The following is a 17,857-nucleotide window of genomic DNA, read 5'->3' on the forward strand; positions in this document are numbered from 1 at the left end:
GAATATTTAATACTCTGTCACACTCACCACTCCTCTACCACAGCCATGCAATCTATCCTCCAATTCTCCTAATATAGTTAGAGCAATATTCAGTCTATATACCATGACCATAGAAACACTATTCATAGATACCATGATTACTGGTTTTTCACTGCATGTTTTGTTTTTCCTGAAGTCAGTAAAAGTCTTGCTTTTTGCTTTCCTTAGTTTTCTATGTATTTGTCACTAATTCAACCCTAAACTCTTCCCCAGTTGTATAAATTTTTCTCCACATATTCAGACATGTTAGATTGTCTGTCAGCTTCATTTTCTTGAAGAACTCTCTTTGGGAGCCTCTGACACGCTCTCCTTGGGTGGTTTGCTCTCTGTGTAGCCAAACATCTGTGGTCTTGAAGTCCCTGTCACCATCTTCTTGTGGTATATCTCATTTCCTGGGCCCCATATTTTTTTACTTCTTCATTTAATGGAACACATCTTGTACTAATTTCCTGAGAAAGGATATATGAGAGGTAACTTTTAGAGAACATACCTGAAAATGTCTTTATTCTGATTTCACACTTAATTGATAGTCTGGCTGCGTATGGAATTCTAGGTTGGAAATCATTTTCCCTCAGTATTTTGAGGATACTGTCCCCATTGTATTCTAGGCTTTTGGTGTTCCGCTTGAGGAGTCTTAATGCTATTCTGATTTTTAATTATTTATATAATTTCTGTTTGTTGTTCTCTCTAGAAATTTGAAATTTCATGATAATATAACTTGATGGAGAGCTATTTTCATACTGTGCTGGACACTCAGAGGACCCTTTTAAGCACAAAACACTCAAAACCTTTAGTTCGGGGACAACTTTATTGAGTTATTCTTTTCAGCATTTTCGTCTTTTCATTTTTTCCCCTTATTCTTTCTTTCTAGGACTCCCATATTCAGAAGTCATGTTTTCTGGGCTCATCCTTTAATCTTTTAAAAATATTTTCTTAATCATTTTTCACCTCTATCTTTTTGTTCTATATTGTGAGAAATTTCCTTAACTTTTCCAATTCCTTTTCTAGTTCTTTTTATTTCTGCTATTATGTGTTTCATTTTCCAGGGTTACTTTTTTCTTTTTGTTCACCAAATATATTTTTTATGATATCCTCTACCTGTTTCCTGAATAAAATGTCTTCTCTCTGAGGAGTTTAATGATTTTTTTTTTCTGCGTTTTTATCCCCCTGAGTCTCTTCAGTTTTTCCATGTTGCATTTAGGTTTCATTTGTTTTGGTCTCCTGTCTTTATGTAAAATACTTTCCTCTAATGCCTCACGATCTTGGCTGCCTGCTCATATTTAGAAACCGGGAATCTTGTTTCAGTATCATCTTCATTCCCTCTTCTAGTGGTACCTGATGCTGCCAGTGATTGAGTCTTTGGGGAGTTCTGTGATATAGTTCACGTTCAGTTCAATTTTTCCCACTACCAGCACAAGATTCAGCTTCCTTGAGTTTGCTGACTTCCACTTGTCTACTTGGTTTCCAGTTTTGTGTCTCTTCTTTGTCCTGGGTGCTTCTGCTTTACAATGAATATGCAGTCTTTTCTGTTACTTGGGGAGATTTGAAAGGGGAATAATCTAAATCTGGTCAGCAAACTGTGGTTCCTATGCCAGATCTAGCCAACAGCTTGTTTTTGTGTGGTCTGACTTAAAAATGATTTTTATGGCCGGGCGTGGTGGCTCAAGCCTGTAATCCCAGCACTTTGGGAGACCGAGACGGGCGGATCACAAGGTCAGGAGATCGAGACCATCCTGGCTAACACAGTGAAACCCCATCTCTACTAAAAAATGCAAAAAACTAGCTCGGTGAGGTGGCGGGCGCCTGTAGTCCCAGCTACTGGGGAGGCTGAGGCAGGAGAATGGCGTGAACCCGGGAGGTGGAGCTTGCAGTGAGCTGAGATCCGGCCACTGCACTCCAGCCTGGGTGACACAGCGAGACTCCGTCTCAAAAAAAAAAAAAATGATTTTTATATTTTTCGGCCAGGTGCAGTGGCTCATGCGTGTAATCCCAGCATTTTAGGAGACTTTGGGAAGCAGGCAGATCATTTGAGTCCAGGAATTTGAAACCAGCCTGGGCAACATAGTGAAACCCACACTCTACTAAAAACACAAAAAATTAGCCGGGCATGGTGGCACAGCCTGCAGTCCCAGCTACTAGGGAGGCTGAGGCACGAGAATCACTTGAACCCAGGAGGCAGAGGTTGCAGTGAGCTGAGATCACGATGCTGCACTCCAGCCTGAGTGGCAGAGCAAGGCTGTCTCAAAAAAGAAAACAAAACAAACAAACAAACAAAAAAATTTTTACATTTTTAAAGGGTTGCTGAGCAAAACAAAACAAAAAAACAGACGGGATATGTGACAGACTGTGGCCCACAACGTGTAACATATTTGCTGTCCACTTACAGAGAAAGTTGTTCAGCCCCGATTGAAATCTCCTATTTCAAACTGGAAGACTAGTTGCTTCCCTCCCAATGCCCACAGCCAGTGATCACCTCCCATTTCATAGAGAAAATCAATCTAGTGGACAATCTATTCCTTACTCTCCCATCCCTATACCAAACCACTGCGGTTTGCAGGTTACCCATGATACTTCATTAAGTCAAACTGCAATGAATGTCAGAAGTCATTGAAAACCTCCTTGTTAGTGAATTCAACCCCTATTTTTTCAGTCTGTATTTTACTGGCTGCTCTATGACATTTGATAATGTGTGGCTTCCATTCTCACGGAGTCAACTGAGCCTACTCTTCCTGAGATTGCCAGTAGCATCCTAACTGCCAAACCCAGAGAATGCTTTTCACACCTTATCTTCTCCTTTCTTTTGCTACATTTAACATTATTACTGCCCATCTATTTCTGGAATATTTCTACTCCCTTGTATTCTGTGATACTATTTTCTCTTAGTCCTCACCATCCCACACCCAATCAGTCTCCCAATCCTGTCTGTTCTCCCTTTGAATTTCATCCCACCCCCCACAGCCTCATGTGAGACCCTCATCATCTGTCACCTGGCTTACCACAAAGCTCTCCTGCTAGGTCTTAGCCTCCTTACGCTCTGTCTTTCACACTGCCACTAGAATGGTTTTTCTGAAGCATCAATAAAATCTGTTGATATCATTGATTTTCTGAAAAATTTATAGTCTTTTTCTCTGCTCTGTCTACTTCTACTCAGTAAAATCCAAACTCCTAACTTGGTATTCAAAACCGCATCTGGTCTGCTTTTCTGCCTTATTTTCACTGTGTTTCTCCCTCTCTATATTCCTCCCCACTTACCAGTCCCCCTTTTACTTCAGCCACACTGTCATCAACAGTGATGATGCTGATGAGAAAAACACTAAGAGCAGCATGTATTGAGGACGTAACTACATGCCAGGCACTGTGTTCACTGCTTTATGTTAATTTGGTCATCTAATCCTCGTGACATGGCCTTAGGAGGTGGGTTCTATTAATGGTCCACCAGTATGGCAAATATGAACTTGAAACATCTTTAAACATTTTTTTTTAAGATAAGTGTCAGAATTCGTTTGGCAGTAAAATCTGACCTGAAATGGTGTGAATGTATTTATAGTTCCTTCTAGCATAAAAATTCATTTCATAGAATAAATATTAACATTTAATTACAGGATGCTGCCCCAAACCTCATGGGGGGATGTTAAATGATACATGGTTTGTGCAGTATACTGCTTTCCTAAAATCTGAACACTTTGGGATTCTAATACTATCTAGTTTGAGGGGGCTCAGATAAGAGATTTTGATCTTTGTATTACTCTTTTTACAAATGAGGAAATTAAGGCTCAGCTAGATTAAGTAGTTTGCCCAAAGTTACGTAGTGGAAAAAACAGCGGAGCCCAGATTAGCACCATGGTGGCCTGGTTCAAACACATACCTTGTCTGCTGTGCTGCACAGGTCCATGCCACCTGCAGGTCCCTGCCCTCGACCTCTTCTGGGTTGCTGGCTTTCTGCTCTCCCTGTTCTTCCAGTGCTCAGCCCTGGCTGACTTCCCTTCCATTCCTATTCACCCAGGCTAGCTTCTTTCAGTAGCAGCCTCCATGCCTTTACCCCCTTGTCCTCCTGAAAATGTCCCACTGATACCAAGCTCTGACCAGGTCTGCCCATCTGTCTCTGGGCTGTCTTTCATTTGAGGCTCGACAGAAAGGCAAACCACACTCCTCTCCCAGTTTCAGACTGTGCCTTATTCAGTACTTGGCAATATTGCCTTTTCCATTTCCTTTATCAGCTTCCTTTCCTGTTTCTAGAGCAGCTGTACTAAAACTTTGCCCATGCCCCTGAGCTCCAAACCTTATCCGTACCATCTTACTCTCAGTTTCAGCAGCACATGCCTAGTTCCATTTTCATTCCACCTGCTTGAGTCCTACACACAGGGGTTTGTAAGAACTGCCACCTTTTCACCCCTCCCTCCCCTTAGAGGGCAGCAGCTGGTAGAATTCTAGCTACTCCCAGACTTCCTGATCTCCCTGTGAGCACTGTTGCCCTAGGTGGTGTCCTGCCCCTGATCTGCAGCCAGGTGCCTTTTGTCTATTGGCATGACATAGCAGTTTCTTCCTCAATTTCATGGTGACTCACTTTTTAAAAATAGTCTTTGATGTGTCAAAGCCTTTTTATGAAAGTCTAAATAGATTGTATTGACTGGTTCCCTTTCAGTCACATGCATTTTTACCTCCTGAAAGAAACCCTACTAAATCAGTTAGATATGATTTTACCTTCCTGAAACCACACACCCCTCACTTTCTATGCTTCAGTGCCTTTCCATAGCTGTTCCCACACTACTAGTACAGCCTGTCCTATAAGGTCATCTCATAGCAGCTTAAGTACTGTCTCTTCCATATCTTCCCAGTTTCTCCCAGCCAAAAATTCTCCTTGGATCTAAACTCCTACAGGCCAGGCACAGTGGCTCACGTCTGTAATCCCAGCACTTTGGGAGGCCGAGGCGGGTAGATCATTTGAGATCAGGAGTTCGAGACCAGCCTGGCCAACATGGTGAAACCCCATCTCTACTAAAAATACAAAAATTAGCCAGGCGTGGTTTCACATGCCTGTAGTCCCAACTACTCGGGAGGCTGAGGCAGGAGAATCGCTTGAACCTGGGAGGCAGAGGTTGCAGTGAACCAAGATTGCACCACTGTACTTCAACCTGGGCAACAGAGCGAGACTCCATCTGAAAATAAATAAATAAATAAGTAAAAATAAACGCCCATAGCAACTTCTCTAGAGACTTGTGATAACGTTATTTGGATCTCTCTATTGTCTCTCTGATAGTTCAAAAGCTCTTTGATGTCAGAGACCATATCTGATCTTTTTATAACAGTCTCTTGAGCTTAGCAAGAACTCTTTATATATTTGGTAAGTTAAATTAATGAAATCTAAGGAGAAATTTCTTGACATAAGTCTACTGCATTAACAGCTTCCAGTCACAGCTGAGTCTTTGCATCGGATTGTGGTACAGAAATTATTCCCACTGAAGTTACAGATGCCCCTGCCCCCAGTGAATAATTCTGTGCTATATTTTCAGCCATCAGCTTCTTCCGCCTCTTTTCTACATTGGGATACTCCTTGTGATCAATTCTCACCTCCTTTGGCTTTCTCTGTCCTGCTGCTCGTGTCTCTGATTATTTTACTGTTTTCTTGTCCATATTATCACATCCTCCTAAATTAATGATGATATTTTTTCTCCTCAGACTTTTATTTTCTCTGTGTGTCTGCAGGAATCTCATTTACTCAGGTTTTGTTTGGGATTGGGGTTGGAAGGGAAGAAATTGAGGGGCTAAGACTAGGGGTTAGATCCCTCCAGGATCTAAACAGTGGAGAGACTAAAAAACAAGAAACAGGTGGCAACATGAGCATTGAGGTACCAGTTCTGTTAACAGACTGCTGAACCTCCAAAGTTAAGTGCTTTTTCATAAAGCTAGGTTGGAGAACAAAGTTGAAAGCCATGGTTCAAGTGGAGCCTCTGCTTCTGAGCTTCAGACTCTGTGGATGAGACATGTTTGGCTCAGATCCAGCCTGGTGGCAGATTCACCTCATGCAGCCATCCAGAAGGCAGAGGCCCCAGGGTGTTAAAGCATGAGGCCTGGAAGGTGAGGTGAGCCCACTCAGACTGCAGACAGCTCCAATATAGCAAGAGACATGAAGTGTATCAACTATAGGCAAGGCCTTCTGGGAACTGCAGAAAAATCAAACCCCAAGGCCTTGTGGAAAGATGATCCATGGGATACCTGGTTGTCACAGAGACTGGAACAGGGAGAACATTCTGAATCTAAAGTTGTCTTGCTGCCCTCAACAGCAGGGTTGTGACTCTTGGCTCTGATGCTCTGCCACTAATGTGGGCCCTAGGGCCCAGCATCTAACGCAGCCTACAGCATCCAAGCCTCTGCACTTCTTTGTCTGCTTGTGTCTCCTACCAAATCCCCCAACTCTCTGTACTTCCCTATTTATTTATTTATTTATTATTTATTTATTTATTTTTTTTGAGACAGAGTCTTGCTCTGTCGCCCGGGCTGGAGAACGGTGGCCGGATCTCAGCTAACTGCAAGCTCCGCCTCCCGGGTTCCCGCCATTCTCCTGCCTCAGCCTCCCGAGTAGCTGGGACTACAGGCGCCGCCACCTCGCCCGGCTAGTTTTTTGTATTTTTTAATAGAGACGGGGTTTCACCGGGTTAGCCAGGATGGTCTCGATCTCCTGACCTCGTGATCCGCCCGTCTCGGCCTCCCAAAGTGCTGGGATTACAGGCTTGAGCCACCGCGCCCGGCTGCACTTCCCAATTTAAATCCCCAAAAGACATACCCTATCTGCCTCATAGGAGGATGATACGTCTGTGGATTACCTTCCCTTGAGCCCATGGACCAGTTGTCAGTGGCCAGAGGGGAGGAAGGGTCACGTGGTTTGGATGAGGCCTACTTTCCATCAAGCAACAGTCAGCATCCATTTGCCCAAGCCCAAGCTGGATATCATCCTCTTCCCTTCCTGTCTCACTTATGTCCCATCAGTCACTACATCCTGAAGTTTTCCCTTTTAAGCATTTTTTATTTATTTATTTATTTTTTTGGGCTTTTCTCCTTTTTTCTCCATCTCCTGACCTCGTGATCCGCCCGTCTCGGCCTCCCAAAGTGCTGGGATTACAGGCTTGAGCCACCGCGCCGGGCCTCTCCTTTTTTCTCTATTCCCATTACCATCGACCCGCTTCAGGCCACCATCACTTCTCACCCAGAGAGTTGCATGAGTCTCTTCCTTATTGATCTCCCTGTCTTCAGTCTCTCTCCCCTAATCTACCTTTTACTCTGTTGCCAGAATAATCAATTTAGTTCCCACATAGTGGCCAAAGTTTATATTTAAAAATATAAATCCAACCCTGTTACTCCTGGGGTTTTAAGCAGGGCTTCTTATTGCTAATGAAATAGAACACAGACATCTTTCTGTGGCCTGTACACCCTCCTGCAGATGCAGTTCCTGTCTTCCTCTCTGGCCTCGTTTTCCCACCTCCTGTTTTCTGTGCTCTGTGCTCCAGCAACGCTGACCTTCTGACCTCTTCTTTAGATGTAGCAGGGCTGCTGCACTTGCTTTTCTTTCTGCCTGGAACTCTTTCTCTTGATCTTTTCTTAGCTGGCTTCTGTCTCTAGGTCTCAGCCTGGGTGCCACCTCCTCAGAGAAGCCTTCCTGAAACACCCTGTCTAACTAACACTGCCTGTACCTCTACCCTTGGTCTCTGTTACATGCTTTAATATTCTTCGGACCACTTATCACTGTTCAGTTATTTTGTTCATTTCATTTGTTTGGTTGTTTTGTATCTCCCTGACTAAAACAAAAATTCCTTGAGAATAAGAACATTTTTAGGCCGGGCGCGGTGGCTCAAGCCTGTAATCCCAGCACTTTGGGAGGCCGAGACGGGCGGATCACGAGGTCAGGAGATCGAGACCATCCTGGCTAATACGGTGAAACCCCGTCTCTACTAAAAATACAAAAACTAGCTGGGCAAGGTGGCGGGCGCCTGTAGTCCCAGCTACTCAGGAGGCTGAGGCAGGAGAATGGCGTAAACCCGGGAGGCGGAGCTTGCAGTGAGCTGAGATCCGGCCACTGCACTCCAGTCCGGGCGACAGAGCGAGACTCCGCCTCAAAAAAAAAAAAAAAAAAAAAAAAAAAAAGAAAAAGCAAAAAAAAAAAAAAAAGAACATTTTTATGTTACTCACCGCTGTATTTTTAAACCTAGTGTGTAGTAGTTTCTCAGTAAACATCTGTTAAATTCATAAACAGTGAGATCTCCCTTGTTACTGTTTTTTCCGTGGCTGTGTCTTATGTTTAGCTTTATATGTATTTTTATTTTACCTGTTAGGTTGCGAGCTACTTGAGGGAACAATTTTCTTTTAGTTCATTTTTACATCTCTCAGGCTTACACATGGTAGTTGGCTGAAGATAAGGATACCCCAAAAGGTAGCTCATTCGCTGCATAATTTGTGCTCTGGAAATTTGTCCAACAGCCAGAAAGACTGAGCCCCATTCTTCTTCATACTCCCTTTAGATTCCTTTTATTCCACTTCAGAAACCAGACACAGGAAACATCTGACTATAATAAAAGATTGCCAGTAAATTCTAGGTTTCCTCATTGAACAAAGTCATGTGCAGCAAGGCTGTGCTGTATTTCGGTCTGGAATTCTGTTTGGTCACTTGTATGGCATGCCACATGGCTGCCTCTGGCCTGGGAGCCAGAAACAGCTGGAGCCTGGGATGACTGAAGTAAAAATGACATATTTGCTAGCCTGAGAGGGAGAAGTCGGGATATTCTTGCTCTGTTTCTTGCAAAGCAAACTTCTCAGTTTGTTGAATACTAAGTTTTCCCGTTAGCTGTCAAAGTGGTTTATAACTAAAATAATCTTACATCCTTTAGAATAAATCACAAATAATGAATGGCCAAACTGTTTCTGAAGTCAAAGCAAAATTCATCAAAACAAAATTCATCAAACCTTTAATGCTCACAGCAGATTTCATTTAAAAACTTACACAAAGCATGAATATGTCACTAACTTCCTCTGAAAATATCTACTCTCTCACTTGCCTCTTCTGAAGTTTAAAAATGTATGATTGTAGGAGCATTCCACTACCATTGGAAATAATATTTGCTGTCACCTGTTTGATGCTCCCCCTTATCACTTTATTTTTATCTTAAGTGTTTATGAAGTGGTCTGTCTTCCTTGGCTTGAAGGCAAAGGCTATCTCTAATTTGGCTCCATGAGCCTGGCGCGTAATAGCCACTTGATAATATTTGTGAGAAGGAGGGAGAAGTAAAGAAGGGTGAGGAAAGCCCAGTTCATTTAGACTGATATTATTGGGGAATATTTAAGTATCATGAACAATAAAGATGACCTCAGTAATTAAAGAGAAAAACTCAACAGCGTTTCAGCATGTACAGTGAATGATGAAGGCATTCAAGAACCTTCCATCTTTTGGCATTGGTACCAGTGAGTTGGAGGTTAAAATCCTAGAGCTGAATTCAGAAGTTCTTTTTTGAACTTTTTGTCCCCTCAAATGATGCAAGTAATACATGTTTGCTATATAAAGTTTACAAACATGCAGAGAATAAGCATTACTATAATTCTGCCACCCAGAGACAACCATGTTAAGATTTAGTCTCTTTTATCTTAGTTTTAGTCTTTTAGTTAACTTTTAGCCTTCTTTCTGTACATGTAATTTGAAAAGTTTAAAAGATACTTTATATCCAGACTGCTTGTGAGTACAAAGAAGATAAATTGCAGTTGGAAAAATACTTGTCAACTGCAGTAAAAATTTGAGATGCTTGTTTTTATTGTTGCTCATCTGGGCAGTCAGCTCCTCAGAATTCCATTCCCAGTCTTCTTCAGGGGAATGTGATCTCTCACCTAGAAAACTCTTAGGATGCTTTTCTTATTCCTCCTGTGCGGATACTCTGTGTGTGAGCACTCATTTTCCTAGGGTGAGGCCCGGTTTGGACCCCTGAACCTTCACAGGACAAGCACACTTCAGGACTGATTGGAACTGATGGGAGTCAATACCCAGAATGGATTTTACCCCTAACTTGTAAAATATCACTCAGATAACATCACCTTTGAAAGAAAGCAAGAATACTTCCTAGCTTATTTCTTAGTTGAATAAACATATTGACCACTTTGTATGTGTCAGTCATTAGTTGGGCATCAAAGCCTCAAAATGAATAGACAATCTTTTGTCTTCAAGGAATTTTCAGTTTAATGAAAGAAGAAGAAAAGCAAACAAGGATTATAATGCAGTATAATGAATACCATAATAGAAGTACGGTGATGGCCTAAAGAAGTAAGTGAGCAGAATTGATCAGAGACAGCTTCAGGAAAAAGGGGTCAATTGAGTTGGTCTCAGTGGAAAAGTGGGAGTTTTTTTTTTTTTTTAATGCAAACCTGCAGAGAAGATAATATGTCCAATGTCCGAACACATGAAGGCACACATCTCTTGGGAAATATAAGTAATTTTGCGTATCTGGAACTTGAGGTGGTAAATGAGGCAAATGATAAAGACATAGAATGTCAGAGCTTGAACTTTATCTTACAGGCCACAGGAAGCCTCTGAAGGGTTTTATTGAAGAGCAGAGACACAATCTGTTACACTTTTTGGAGAAATCAGTAGAAAGGATGGATGGAAATGGGCTATGCTGGAGGCAGAGGTGTGTTTTGGGGGCAATAAGAGCAGTCCCAGCAAAAGATGATAGGCAGATGTCCAGAAAAGCAAATCTATAGACAGAGTAACTTGGTGGGTCCTGGGGCTGGAGGTGGGGGCAGAGAATGACTGAATGGACATGAGGGATCTTTCTGGAGTGATGAGAGTGTTCTAAATTGGATTGTGATGATGGTTATGGAGCTCTGTAAATTTTCTAAAAATTATTGAATTGCATTCATATATGAGTAAATTTCATGGTGTGTGAATTATACCTCAATAAAGCTGTCTTCAAAAGCAGGGGTTTGGAGGAGTCAGTCTTCTCAATGAGAGGAGATAAATGTGAGAAATGCTGATAAAGAAGTAGAATTGGCCAGGCATGATGGCTTGTGCCTGTAATCCCAACATTTTGGGAGATCAAAGCAGGAGGATCACTTGAGGCCAGGTGTTTGAAACCAGCTAGGGCAATATGGCAAGACCCTCATATCTAAAAAAAAAAAATTGAAAAGTTAACCAGGCAGAGTGTCACATGCACCTGTAGTCCTAGCTGTTTGGGAGGCTAATGTGAGTGGATCACTTGAGCCCAGGAGTTAGAGACTGCAATGAGCCACGATTGCACCACTGCACTCCAGCCCAGGGGACAGGGCAAGATTCTGTCTCTGTTTAAAAAAAAAAAAAAAAAAAAGAAGTAGAATTTATGAGTTAGACATTGATTGTATGAGATAGGATGGTCACCTATCTGTTCAGCCAAGTGTCCTGATTGTGATTCCACATTTTGAAAAAAAGTGACAACCCTACCTTTTTCTTGGCAGATTTCAAAGCATATGGATCTATCTTTAACTGGCAGTACCGAGTATCTGCCTCAGAAACCACATCCTCCAGCTCTCTGCCACCCAGTTCTTAGCAAACACATGAGTGTGAGAAAAAAATATTGATGAAAGAGTGTCTGAAAATTTGTGATTCATTCATTTTTCTATACATTGTTATTCAGCAAATATTGAGTGCCAGGTGTTATGCTGGTAATGTAGCAGTGAATAAAGCAGATGTGGTGTCTGCCTTTATGGAACTTACAACCTAGCAGTGGGAACAGATGTTATGTACAGTTATGATAACTATTGTGTTGAATGTTCATGTGCAATGAGAGAAAATGCCCATAATGCTTGGGCGGGTTGTGGCTGTAGACTCTGGTGCCGTTTGCATCCAGCTGACACTCCTTTGGAGTGAGTAAGTCTTTGGAATCTGATCCCTTTTGTGTCTGGGGTCTCCTGGGTTATCTTGGGCCTCACATCATCTTGGTGCCCCTTATAATTGTTTTTATGGAGCTCTATGTTTAATTTATGCCATCATTTGGCATTGGCTTATGTTGTAAGAAACAGCCATACAAGATTTACAGTTACTTAGTATAGAAATGTAGAATATACAATCTTCAACATCATACGGTGTCTGTTTTTTTTTTCTTTTTTCTTTCTTTTTTTTTTTTTGACATGGAGTCTTGCTGTGTCACCAGGCTGGAGTCCAGTGGCATGATCTTGGCTCACTGTAACCTCCACCTCCCAGGTTCAAGTGCTTCTCCTGCCTCAGCCTCCCGAGTAGCTGGGAGTACAGGCATGCGCCACCACGCCCAGCTAATTTTTTTTTTTTTTTTGTATTTTTAGTAGAGACTGGTTTCACCATGTTGACCAGGATGGTCTTGATCTCTTGACCTCATGATCCGCCCGCCTCAGCCTCCCAAAGTGCTGGGATTACAGGCTTGAGCCACTGCACCTGGCTGGCATCTCTTTTTCTAAGGCCCAGAAGAGAAAGTTCTCTCTGATCACCGTACAGTATTTGCTTTTATGTTTTGGTCTTTCAGTTGCTCTGGAGCACTAGACTCCATTTTGCCTCAGGTCTTCACACATGGCCTTTCCTCTGCCTTGAATGTCCCATTCCATTCTTGTTGGGTTTGACCCTCACTTATCCTTCAGCTATGAGGTCAGATGTCACTTCTTCAGAGATGTCTTCCCTATCCAGCACCCACTCGCCTTCTGTACTCAGTCCAGTTCCTAATATAAACTTTCATAATACTTCCTTTTTTTCTTTTATCAGTTTCTAGTTAAATAGTTTGTTCTTTGGTAACGTTTTTTTTCTCCCAGACTGATAGCAGAAAGATCCATAAGGATAGAGACCATGCTTTTTCTGTTTGCTGCTGTATCTCAGTCATAGTATAGTATCTTGCACATAATAGATGCTCAATGCATATTTATTGGACATTTGAATGAATGGATGAATGAATGCTCTGTGAGTACTGAGTCTTGTAACTGTTCATTTCCTTTTTTCTTTGGCTGTTTGGAGGCTCAGGCCCTGATTCTGCCTACGATGTTTGCATAGGTACTCATGGCATGCATTTTGTGCACTAACATTTCCCCCACTATATAGTCTTTTTCCTTTCTTTTACGTCTTCATTTTGAAATTCTAGTGTATACTGTAAATTTCAATAGGCCACTTTAAGCCTTTTTTGGGGAAGAAACAATAAACAATTGAGTATATAAGTAGAAGAAAGGGAGAGATCAAAGGGGAAATGTTAGTGCCTTTAACTAGATTCAGGAAGGAAGTTTTATTTTGCTTTGTTTTAATTCCATTTTCACTAGAAGAAGGAAAAAGAAGTAAATTTGTCCCCTAATCTGGCAAGACATGCCTCTAAAGAATTTGGGGCCTGCTCCCTGCCCTGAGACGTCTCTCCTTCTGGCAGGAGGCAAGGGGTACTGGGCTGGGCAGGGTCTCCTGGCACAGTGGATGGGTGGGCATGGGCCTGGGAGGCTGGGCTGTGCAACTGAGTTCCCTTCCAGTTGACTCCTTTGAGGGAGGGTTTGGGCAGAACCAGTGGGAGCTTGCTTTTTTACTATAAGAAGGAGAAAGAAATGAACTTGTCCTCTTGTGTTGCAGATTCAGTGGTTCTTTCCTTTGACTCCGCTGGACAAGCACTAGGCTCAGGTACCAACTCTTCCCCCTCTATCATCTTTTTGGCCTTCAATATTAGCCATATTTATTGTGAAGCCTAATCAATTATGGGTTTGCTGGGGAGGGCAATGGAATACCTCAGAATTGGGGGAAGTCTCAAGAAGCCTTTCTAGAGACTTTATGGTCAGGGAAGCAGAAGAGGGACACATCCAGAGAACTTTTCCAGTTACTTTAAAAGTGTGCAGAGAGGAACTGGCTGGGCGCAGTGGCTCATGCCTGTAATCCCAGCACTTTGGGAAGCCGAGGTGGACAGATCACCTGAGGTCAGGAGTTCGAGACCACGCTGACCAACATGGAGAAACCCTGTCTCACTGAAAATACAAAATTAGCCGGGCGTGGTGGCACATACCTGTAATCCCAGCTACTAGGGATGCTGAGGCAGAAGAATCGCTTGAACCTGGGAGACGGAGGTTGCGGTGAGCCGAGATCGTACCATTGCACTCTAGCCTGGGCAACAAGAGCGAAACTCTGCCTCAAAAAAAAAAAAAAGTGTGCACTGAGGAGTTGCAGTAGATGCTCCCTCTTCATTCAGAGTTGTCAAGAGTCTCATAAAAGGATGTCTGTTTTCTGTGCATATATCCTGTCTCAGAAGGTGGAGCAGAGGGCATTGAAAGACCCCAAGCTGTGGGAATGCTGGAGCAGATAACCATCAGTCCTCTCCACTAGAATCCTGGGCTGGTGGGAGCATCCCAGTTTCCTGAGGACATACATTGCATTGCACATTTACACACATACCCCTTATACTCAAATGCAGACCTCTTCCAGGAGAGGAGTACCACACTGTACTGTGCACTCATGCCAAAATGCATGTAGGTAGATACACTCCTTCTCTTCCCTGTTTACAGTGCAGGACACACAGATCAGCACACCTGCCCCAAATTCACCCAGACCCAATGGAGCCTGGCTCTCCCATGTCTGGGGCAGTTTACCTGTTCCACACCACTGTACCTGTTGACAGGAAGTGGGAAGAGACTACTTTGATTCTTCAGCTTGCTACCATTGGGTCCCTATGGGAGCCTCAGAATGACATGACTTTGAGGGAAGAGTGTCTCTGTGTTTTTAGGTAAAGTCAGATGGGCCTCGTACCATAGGTACCGCCTATGAATGCCAGGGAGACTGCTGGCCTTTTGAGGGCAGTTAATTCATTTTGCCGTCCTTTGATATGATAGATTGATGATTCACAAAACAGCCATGAGGTACGGGCAGTTGAAGTAGAGTGGACAAGAGGAAAGACATTCAGAGAATATGATCACAGCCACCACTATTTACTGAGGGCCTACCTATTTTACCGTGTGCCAATACTGTGCTGAGTGCTCTATACACCTCTCAGCTATCTCTCACAATCGCTTTTAATTTTTAATTTTTTTAATTTTTAATGTTTATGGGTACATAGTGGGTGTATATATTTATAAGGTACATGAGATGTTTTGATACAGGCGTATGAGTAATAATCACATCAGGGTAAACGGGGTATCCATTACCTGAAGCATTTACAGCTTATTTGTGTTACAGATATTTCAATTATACTTTTAATTATTTCAAAATATACAATAAATTTTTGTTGACTGTAATCACTCTGCTGTGCTATCAAATACTAGATCTCCTTACAATAGCTTTGATATCTTTATTATAGATAAAGAAGCTAATGCTCAAAGACATGAAGTAACCTGTTCTGGGCCATTCACCTCTGTCTAACTCTAGAGCCCATACTCTCTCCCTTAGCATCTTTCTGTCTCATACCTTGTATGTTTCCCACCAAAATGCTGAGGCAGGAGAAGTCACTTTAAGGTAGAATGGACAGACAGAAAGAGTTCTTAAATCGATCCAAAACTTGTGTCTATTTGTGTAGTAAAAGATTGGTCATTTTATTACATAAAGGTTAAGAACTTCTATTAATCAAAAGACCCTATTAAGAGAGTGAAAAGGCAGGCTGGATGGGCATAGTGGCTCACACCTGTAATCTCAGCACTTTGGGAGGCTGAGGCAGGAGGACAGTTTGAGGCCAGGAATTTGTGACCAGCTTGGGTAACACAGTGAGACCCCAACTCTACAAATTTTTTTTTAAATAGTGAGGGCATGATGGTGTGTGCCTGTAGTCTGAGGTACTCAGGATGCTGAGCAGGAGGATCACCTGAGCCCAGGAGTTAGAGGCTGTAGTGAGCTATGATTGCACCATTGCGCTGCAGCCTAGGTGACAGAGTGAGGCCCTGTCTCTGAAAAAAAAAAAAAAAGGAAAGAAGAAGAGAGAGAGAGAGAGTGAAAGGAAATCCAGAGTGAAAAAAGATCTTTACAGCACAAATAAACAAAAGGCTTGTTTCCAGAACAAAGAATGACAGAAATCAATAGGAATAAAGGAGCAACCCATTACAGAAACGAGCAACACTTGAATAGGCATTTCACAAAAGAGAAAATCCAAATGGCCAACAAACCTCTGAAAAGGTGTTTGATTGGGTTAGTACTCAGCGAAATGCAAATTAGAATCCCAGTGAGAAATCAATACACATCTACCAAACGGCAAAACTTGAAAAGCTTGACAATTCCAATGTTGAGAAGGATGTGGTGCAGTGAAAACTCTGATTTTTACTTGTTTTGGCATAATTTGGTACAACCACTGTGGAATAAACTATGGCAGTATCTAGGTAAATTTGGATATACACATACCTGGTGACTTAGCAGTTCCTCCTCTAGGTATATTATCTGCAGAAATGGATGCTTATACATAACAGGACATATATATGCAAGATACGTGTATAAGAATGTTTATAAGAACATTGTTCATAATTGTCAAAAACCAAAAACAATCCAGATACCTAATAACAGTAGAATGAATATGCAAATTATATTCATAGGGAACAGTAAAAATGAGCAAACCATAGCCAGATGCAACAACATGGATAAATCTTAAAGACGTATTGTTGGGTGAAAGAAGTCAGACAAAACAGTACATACTGTGTTTATCCTTTTATATAAAGTTCAAAAACAAATGAAATTAAACCATATTTGCTTAGATACATAATTCAGTATTAAAAGCAAGGAATTGAATTCTATAATAGCTAGATGGTGGTGTTCAAGGGGGTATGTTGAGGGATGGGCACAGGGGAGCTTCTAGTGTGTTGATATATTCTTTTTAGTGACCTGAAGGGGGTTATATAGGTGTCCATTTTACAGTAACTCACTAGCTTGGCATTGTATTAAAAATGTAAAATATAGCAAATGTATAGAAAAGTACATAAAACCTCAATGTACAGCTAACAATGTTCAAGGGGATTTTGGTCCTCAGCCTCCATTTCCCTTAGAGTTATAAAAAGATCTTGGGCTTAATCTGCAAATAACTATGGACCATGGCAATAAGGCTCCAGGTTTGTACATGGTTCTCAGTGAAGGCTGGCAAAGAATGAGAATTCAGACATTTTTCCGCTGACTCCCTCTTAGTGGAGGATAGAGCAAGTTGATTCAGAGTCAGCCTCAAATTATGACTGGTTTTCAGTTTACTTAGCCTTCAGTTTTCCCGACAACACCTACCAGCTTCCACACCTAGTTCTGCCTTATGCATGCGCTCATGGAATATTTGCAAGATGCCAATCGTTTTGCTATCTCATGCTTTGCATCAAGCCTAAAAGGGAATGGTACCAGGGCAGAGCTGGGCAGAGGTCTTCACAGTGGCCACTTTACTATTTTATTTGGAGAGAATTTACAAAGTGTTGGGCATACCACATCACCAAGAACGTTTTAGAATTTTAGCAGGATAACTTTGCAATTAATCCCTATTTGACTTTCTTTCTGTTAGTGTAGGTACTTAAAAGTAAGAAAAAAGGTTCCTGTTCCAGTTAAGATGGAGTGAGCACACTCACCCTATCTCTCAGTGCAGCTAAAGGCCTGTTCAGAATGCATTTAATAGCAGTTTGAGGACTCTGAGACATAAATAGTAGCAGACAGATAGGGGAAGAATACCAGAATTCAATGTATTACTAAAGTGGCAGTGAATTTCCTATTTTCCCTTCAGTGCCCCATGTCTTGGACTCAAGGTACCCCAAACCTCAGCAATGGACACTAAGGTACAAACAGCTTCAGGAGAAGACCTCTAGTTAAAGCTCTAGGGTGGGAAAAGGGCTTCCAAGGCTCAGACAACTTCCAAGAGTTGTTCCCTCATGCCCCAGCCCCCAGGCAATCCCA

General features: G+C 42.1%; 1 protein-coding gene across 21 annotated transcripts in view; it reads left to right on the forward strand.

Moving 5' to 3' along the window:
• ST3GAL3 (ST3 beta-galactoside alpha-2,3-sialyltransferase 3) overlaps positions 1–17,857 on the forward strand; it is a 204,525-nt gene that overhangs the window by 49,531 nt on the left and 137,137 nt on the right. For 11 of the 21 annotated variants that reach the window (XM_011945663.1, XM_011945625.1, XM_011945719.1 and 8 more), the window contains exon 2: positions 13,610–13,657. The exons of the other annotated variants lie outside the window; for them this stretch is intronic. Coding sequence is in view for 9 of the 11 variants with exons in the window: in XM_011945625.1 (XP_011801015.1) it covers positions 13,610–13,657 (48 nt within the window). In the remaining 2 variants the exon portion in view is untranslated. The remainder of the gene's footprint in view (positions 1–13,609; positions 13,658–17,857) is intronic. 21 annotated transcript variants of the gene reach the window in all.

This window comes from Colobus angolensis, unplaced genomic scaffold, assembly GCF_000951035.1.
Source record: "Colobus angolensis palliatus isolate OR3802 unplaced genomic scaffold, Cang.pa_1.0 Scaffold106, whole genome shotgun sequence".
NCBI lineage: Eukaryota > Metazoa > Chordata > Mammalia > Primates > Cercopithecidae > Colobus > Colobus angolensis.